A 7,988-nucleotide genomic window follows, 5' to 3' on the forward strand; every position below is an offset into this window, starting at 1 on the left:
GCATGAGTGCACAAGAAAACACCAGGTTGAGAACAGGTGGAGAGAAACAGGGTCCCAGGGCAAAGCTGAAACAAGCAAAGGAAACCCTGGAGTCGAGTCACACACCCTTCCCCAGAGACCTGGGTTCTGAAGACAATGGCTAAGAGAAAATAAAGATTATCCTTAAAAAAAAAATCCTTACATTAAGTATGGTACACATGGTTTTTATGTAAGGATCACAGCTTAGAAACAGGTATCAATGTACAATCTATGCATTTCAGTGTGCCATATATGGTTGAACAGAAGACAGCATCCAGAAATTAATTTTCTCAAGTATACGGATAAACTTTCCAGCTTTGCTGGCCCTTCCTTTGGCTGTATCCTCTAAAAACATTTTATCAGCTCCTCTATCTCCTCCCTAATGTTTATCAGTTAATTAATTATCCAACTTTTTCCTAAAGGAGAGCTGGCAAGTCAGTCTTCTCCACTGCCGAGTGCCCTGAATACTCCTCCCCCAGTGGTCGGTCACAGCGCCTTTCACATCCCTCAGCTGTTCTCGTGGGGGGCGGGGGGGGGGGTTCGATTGGCAGGACGGTTGGTATCTTTTGCCGGTATGCAGTGGACCCGCTGGCTGAGTATGAAACTACTTTTGTCCCCTCTCCCTTAAAAAAAAAAATCATTGTAATGATTCCTCTGATTGTGGATTTTATTGATATCATTACCAAATCTTAAGGAGATAAGATTTGCAGATTACAGGCTGCTGGTTCTTTAAGGTTCATATTCAACTTGACCTCTCTTCCTCATTGAACTGTAACAGGGTGCAGCCAAGAGGGGGGCCCCGAATAGGGATTTAAAATGGGGTCCAGAACTCAGGGTATTTAAGAAATATTAGGACGTCCTCACCCCCCACCCCCACAAAGGTGTGGGTTGGGGGAAGGGACACATGGAGCAGGGCCACTGAGAGCTGTTTTGCACAGCAACAGCTTTGCAGCTAACCTCTGGTGTGGTCATTTAACATATCTATAACCTTTAACTGGTTACATAGGTATGTTAAACGGCTGTGGCCATGCTTTGAGCCAGGGGGATGGAAGTAACTTCCCCACCAAGACGTAACTAGGGGGGCAGGTCCCCTGAGTTACAGTGCCTGAGTGGGAGCTTGGAGAAGATTGGCTCCATGACATGGGGCCACACCTGCCCAGACTCAGGATGGCAGCCCAGTGAAGCTGGAAGGATATGGGAGTGCTGGCAGGTGTAGCCGATTGTGGACGGAGTCGGAAATGGGGCTGCAGCGGAGGATTGGCGCGGGGATTTAAATCCAGATGCTGCAGCCTTTGGGGAGAGAACCACTCGGCTTTGCCAGAGTGGGGACCCCCGCAGCTTTAGAAGGGGGAACCACCACCCGGCTTTAGCAGAGATCCCAGCGACACAGCTGATGGTGCCGGGAACCGAGGGAGGCCTACCAGCCGAGACGGATTACTGGGAAGAACCGGGGGCTGCCTGAGCCACGGACTTCTATTTCTTTTCCTGAGATACGGTACCCCAGACTGGGAAAAGGAGGGAGGAAGGACTATGTGTTTTTGTGGGTGTTTTAAGGGACTTTGGGATTTTGATGAAGACATTAGGTCACTACTTTAAGTCTGTATAGCATTAAATAAACATTTCCTTTCCTTTTCACAAATCTCTGGAATTGAGAGATGTCTTGACTCTGGCGGCGGACATAATGAACCTGGGGGGTTCCTTTTGGGTAATAGTGTATTGCCTTGGCTGCCCTCGCCCCCCCCCTTTGTTGCTCTGTAACAGAACCACCTGGACAGAAGTACTCAGAGAATGTTCGAGCTGAGGGGGATCACGCAGGGGTGTCCAACCAGTGGCTCGCAGGCCACATGCAGCCCAGGATGGCTATGAATGTGGCCCAACACAAAATTGTAAATGTACTTAAAACATCACTCTGGGCTATAAAAAGTAACTCATGGATATTAGGCTCTGTACCTTGGAGGACCAGATTTGTTTTTAAAATCTTCACCTGAGATATGCTTACTGATTTGAGAAAGGGTGGGAGGGAGAAAAACACTGAATGATCCTTTGCCTCCGGTACACACCCTAGCCAGGGACCCACCCCACAGCCCAGGTGTGTGCCCTGAATGGAAAGCTGACCCACAACCTTGGGGTGTGCGGGATGACACCCCACCGACCAGGCCACCTGGCCAGGGCTTGGAGGCCCGGATTTCGGTTACAGTTTGGTTATTGGAGGTGTCACACTGGGGAAGGAGGTGTCTGTGGAGAAAGGAATGATGGCAAACTCCAGAAGGTCGACTTATCGAGGACAAACATTATTTGATGTGTTCCTGGTTTCGGCTCACGGCACCCATCTGTTACAGGTCAGGATTCTGTGTAGCGATGGGCACTCTGCCTCCCTCTTTATGTGGCTACTTATTGTGAAGAGAAAAAGTGCAAACAATCATTTCTGTTGTCTGAAGGTGATCACTTAAATGACATAGAAATATTAACAAAAAAACCCAGTAACATTTACTTTGGGGAGTGCAAATCAACCACCCTTTTTCAACCTTTTCCCCAATCTTAAAACACCTTCTGGCCTAGTACAAAGTATGAAGTCTCTATATAGCTTACAACTCTCAAGTTCTATCCTTAGCTATACTCATGCCTAATTTCTATTTCTGGCTGCATTTACTCATTCCTATCTGTCTACACTCTACCCAACAAATTTCACCTACTCCATAAACCTGAACCACACAGCTCATCGCGAGTCTTTAGATTCACACATAAACGGACACTTCAGGCTCGACTCAAATATTCTTATTCTTATTAGGTGCATCTACCTGGATGACTACCATCGCCCGAGCCTGAAGTAATCTCCCTCAGCTACTGTTCCATAATTCTGTTCATTCATTTTCAAAATGTCAAGGTTACTTTTGACCTTTCCCCCTTCCCCTCCCGTTCAGTTTAATTCATTCATTCTTAATGACATTATTTATGTCCATTCTTTCCTTTCTGTTTCTACGGACACCATGCTAATTCAGAATCTTTATACTTCCGACAGAAACTAGATTATCACAATATTTCACAACTATTCCTCTTAACTGTGGTCTACTGCCACTAGGCCATACATCATATCACCACCATATTGTTATTTCTGTAACAATTAGAATCCTGGGCCTTGACTAGTAAGATCAAGTCCAAAGTCTTCAACTTTCTATCATTTAAGGTTACATTTTTAAGCCTTATCTCCTCTCACACTTCTACATAAATTCCAAGTTTAGCTAATCTGGTTTACTTAATAGCTGACAAACATATGCTGTGCATTTCCCACCTCCTGACGTTGTGCTCCTGATTTTTTTAAGGTTCATGTTGAACTTCACCTCTTCCCCCATTGCCCTAACTAGATAGAGGCACTCTCATAGAACGTCCGAGCTGAAGGGAGACCATCTACTCCATCTGCAAAATGAGCTTTAAAGAATCATTTCCTTCATCTACAAAATGAAAATGTTTAGGAAAGCTGAGGTTAAAGGACAATAAAAATACTTTTCCTTCTGAACACTAGTTTTTTTTCAACATATTTTTCTTGATTGTTTCCTATGTACCAGTCGCTGGGCTAGCCTCATGGAATTCAAGTTCAATGGCCAACTGTGTGTAAATCGTTACACAAGAATTAAGCTTTCATGAGCGCTACAGGAGGGAAGTGTGGGTTGCAGCTGAAGTCTGAAGCCCCTCTGGGTGAGAGAAGGGCCCGGGCAAGCAGTTAATCTAAAGTGGGAAAATGGGAAGGAGTTCATTCAATTGGGGAGGAGAAAAGCTTCCCTGAGAAGGAAGTCTTTTAAGCAAGGGAAGCGAACTCTCCAAAAGGCAGAAGAGTTCCACAGGGAGAGGAAAGCCCAGAGATGGACACTTTGAAGAGACTAAAAGAAGGTGCGGGTGTCGGAATCTAAAAGATGAGGAGTGTTGCAAGAGGAGGCTGCCAAGGGGTGGTGGGGGGTGGGGGTTTGGGCAAGAGCACACTCCGCCTGCCTGGAAGTCATGCTGAAGATTCCAGGGCTTTACTCTAAGACGAACATGCCTTGTTCCAAGGTACTTCAAGTGAGGGCCACAGCTTACCCTGGTAGAAATAAGAAAAGCAATGACGAAATGGGAAAGAATTCTAGTTTTATTTCACTTGAGACATTTTCTGTAGCCCTGTCACTCTTCCTGTGTGACCTCATCCAAAGTCAAGTTAAAAAAGAAAGCATATAAATTTATAAATGTAGTAATGTTCAGTTGGTCCACTTGGCTTTGACAAAAGGCTGTGTATATATACGCATATGTCTATGCATCTGAACATATTTAAGGGATATTGGCTTGTTTTATATTTTTTAAAAGCAAAACCTTCCATACAATAACAATTCAATGAAAAGCTCCATTTCACTCTTTGGTCATGCATTAGTGCCAGAGTTGAACTTAAATGTTCATTCTCCTGCCCATAAATCTTTAAAAAAAATTATTTATTGATTTTAGCTAGAGAGGAAGCGGGGGTGGGAAGAAAATGAACCACAACCTTGATGTACTGGAACAACACTCTTAACCAAGTGAGCCACCCAGCCAGGGCCATTTGACTTCAGCAAGGAAAAATATTTGGAGAGACCACCCACAAATCTTTTTAAGGATTACTTTAACCCTATTTTCTTGTTTACACTATATAATGAATTTCAAAATGCAATCACGAATTTATTTCCTATAATATTACATTTATAGTAAGAATAAAATTTCAAGAAGGTAGGGTGACAAGGTTATCATTACTAAAAAGAACAACTGGGCCCTGGCTGGCGTAGCTCAGTGGATTGAGCACAGGCTGCGAACCAAAGCATCGCAGGTTCGATTCCCTGTCAGGGCACATGCCTGGGTTGCAGGCCATGGCCCCCAGCAACTGCACATTGATGTTTCTCTCTCTCTCTCTTCCTCCCTCCCTTCCCTCTCTAAAAGTAAATAAATAAAATCTTAAAAGAAAAAACAACTGGGATTTTGGAATTTCTTTGTTCAAGGTATTGTGTTGGGCACCTTAAAATATATCTCATTTAATCCTAAGAAAGACTCTGAGGGTGTATGTTATACTCTGTTTCACAGATAAGGAAGCTGAAGCTTGGAGATGCAAGCATTTTCCCAGAATACATTCACCTTAAACCTGTGTTGTCCAATATGGTGGCCGGCAGCCACATGTGGCGACTGATTGAGCACTTAAAATACAGCTCGTCTAAAACATGGCCTGTGAGTGTCAAGTTACACACTGGATTTTGAAAATTTAGTATGAAAAACAAAGGAAAACAAAACAATAATTCTTGAATACTGCTTACATACTGAATGATAATACTTTAGGTACAGTGGGTTAAATCATTTGCAATCTTAAGTGAGAATGGAGAAGTAGAAAGCTACCAGATTTCTACTTCAGAACAGCAGCTGAGGCCATGGAAGTATCCATTTTATTCCAGTTTGCAATTTAACATAAGGAATAATATGCAAAATATTAGTTTAGCTATTACATGGTGCAGTCAATGAGTTAATGTGCCAGGGTGGGGTGGGGGTGGGGCTGGTCTTGGGAAGAGGATTTCCCCTTTGATCTCCTCCCTGAGATAAAAACCCACTGCTGGTAATGCGTTTCTGAGCCCCCTTGAGTTCACAGGACTTGGTCCTTGCTCTTTCTCAATGATCAGACTCCAACCGACTCGCGATGTGCCTCTGTCTACACCTACAACTATCTTCCTGTAAATGTCTTCCAATTTTGAGGAGAATTATGTGGGGAAAAATAAAGTGGCACACCAACATTATCAGCAACTATTAACTAATTATAAGAATTAATGTGGGAGCCCTGGCTGGCGTAGCTCAGTGGATTGAGCGCGGGCTGGGAACCAAAGTGTCCCAGGTTCGATTCCCAGCCAGGGTACATTCCTGGGTTGCAGGCCATAACCCCCAGCAACCGCACATTGATGTTTCTCTCTCTCTCTCTCTCTCTCTCCCTCCCTTCCCTCTCTAAAAAAAAATAAGTAAATAAAATCTTTAAATAAAATAAAATAAAATAAAAATGTTAACATTTAAAAATTAAAAAAAAAGAATTAATGTGCAATTAAACAATAATTAGAAAATTTTCCTAAAACTTTGAACTAAAATATTATACTTCTAATGCTTGAAATAAGGAAAAAAAACACTAAGTCCATTTAGAGAAAACAAACATTTGAAGCTATTTAAATATGGCCATATTTCCAAAGTACATACTTTAGAAAAGAGTTTATATAATGAAAGAGTTTAGCTGCATTAACTTTAGATAATATACTTTAAAAACCCCAAAGAAATCGGTAATATACTTAAGTTACAGCTTTGAAGAAACTTCTGTTTTGTTTCTAGCAATGCCTCTTTTTCTTTTTTTTTTTTCTTTTTCTGAGGGGGGAGGGTAAGACAGCTGGATTTTTTAAAAAGTTAATGTTCTTTCAGCCCCACTGAGCTGTTAAGATGTCCTCAAATAATTTGATAATCTGTCTTTAAAGTTTCATCTTAACTGAAGAGTTCAATTTAAAAAACGCCTTGGCATCATCCAATCTTTTGAGATGAGCAAGGTCTGTTTCCCCTCGATTTGACATTTTTACTAGTACACTGTATGTGTGAGCAGTTTTTGCTGTCAAATATTGCAAAGGTAGATTTCTTCTTGTTCAGCCTGAAAATGTCTCCACTACACTTGCACAGCTGCCCTCTTCCCATCACAAACCAACTCATCCTGCCACCCCCTGCAAGTTTCAAACTTTGTTTCCTCTGGGGTTCTACACAAGCGCTACTAATAATATCCAAGAGACAAAGAGCTGTGCTCTGGGTTCACGGGATGCCAAATTTGAGTTGTGAAACAAAGCATCAAATTTGAGATTCAAGATGATGATGATGGTAATGCTGGCAAAATGAAAAAATATTATAAAGCGTAAGACCCCAGAGGCCTCTCCCTAGACGGCTCCCCCTGCCCGCGGGCCACCCCAGAGCACAGAGAGGGAGAGGGAGAGCTGGCCCTGGGACGGCGGCTGCCCAGCTGCACAGCGAAGCCCCCAGCCCGCGCCCCGAGCCCTCTCACCGCTTCACTCGGATGATCTGGTCCCGCATGGGCTTGATGTCCTGGAAGCTCTGCTGGTTGACGAGGCTGTAGACAAGGATGAAACCTTGGCCGTTCTTGATGTACAGGTCCCGCATGGACGCGAACTGCTCAGTGCCCGCGGTGTCCAGGATCTCCAGCACCGACGGCGAGGAGTCCACCTCGATCTCCTTGCGGTAGAAGTCCTCGATGGTGGGGTCGTATTTCTCGATGAAGGTGCCGGTCACGAACTGCACAGTCAGGGCGGATTTGCCGACCCCGCCCGAGCCCAGCACCACCACTTTGTACTCGCGCATCGTCCCTCCGCGGCCGTCGCCGCCGCCACCGCCCGCGACATAGACCTACGCCCGCCGCGCTGCGTCCCCGGACCCTGCCCCGGCGGCCGATCCCGCCGCCTTATGCGGCCTCCACCACCTCACAGCCGCTGCAGCCCCCCGGGCGCTGGCGGAGGGAGCAGCGGGCATGGGCCGAGCCAAGCGGCAATGCGGTCCCGCCGGCGCGGGTAGGCAATGAGAGCGAACAGCGAGTGGGAGCCGCCGGAGCCGCCCGAGCCGCGGGCCCGCAGTGCTGCCCGCCCTGCCCCGCCCCTCGCGCCTCCACGCCCAGCTCCCCGCCTTGCCGCCGCCGCCGCCGCCGCCGCTTTCACCGGCGCCAGAGCGCGCGCCCGAGCCCGAGCTCCAGCCGCAGAGCTGCCGGGGGCGGGGCCGGCGGCCCGGGGCGGGGCCCCAGCGGCTTAGCCCCGCCCCTGCACCCTGTCGCCTAGGCGACTGGCAGCGCGCGCTCCCGGGAGGCACGGCGCAGCCGGGTAGCCTCCGCCCGCGTTTAGATAAACAACCACCTTGGCCACCCAACAACACCCTCGCTCGCACTCCGGGGCGAACTCGGGGCCTCTGTAATG

General features: G+C 46.4%; 1 protein-coding gene across 1 annotated transcript in view; it reads right to left on the minus strand.

Moving 5' to 3' along the window:
• RAP2A (RAP2A, member of RAS oncogene family) overlaps positions 1 to 7,665 on the minus strand; it is a 28,559-nt gene extending 20,894 nt beyond the window's left edge. The window contains exon 1 of the mRNA XM_028526684.2: positions 7,073 to 7,665. Coding sequence (XP_028382485.1) covers positions 7,073 to 7,386 — 314 coding nt within the window. The 5' untranslated portion in view covers positions 7,387 to 7,665. The remainder of the gene's footprint in view (positions 1 to 7,072) is intronic.
• Positions 7,666 to 7,988: the final 323 nt, after the last annotated feature.

Source organism: Phyllostomus discolor, chromosome 11 (genome assembly GCF_004126475.2).
Source record: "Phyllostomus discolor isolate MPI-MPIP mPhyDis1 chromosome 11, mPhyDis1.pri.v3, whole genome shotgun sequence".
In the NCBI taxonomy this organism is placed as follows: domain Eukaryota; kingdom Metazoa; phylum Chordata; class Mammalia; order Chiroptera; family Phyllostomidae; genus Phyllostomus; species Phyllostomus discolor.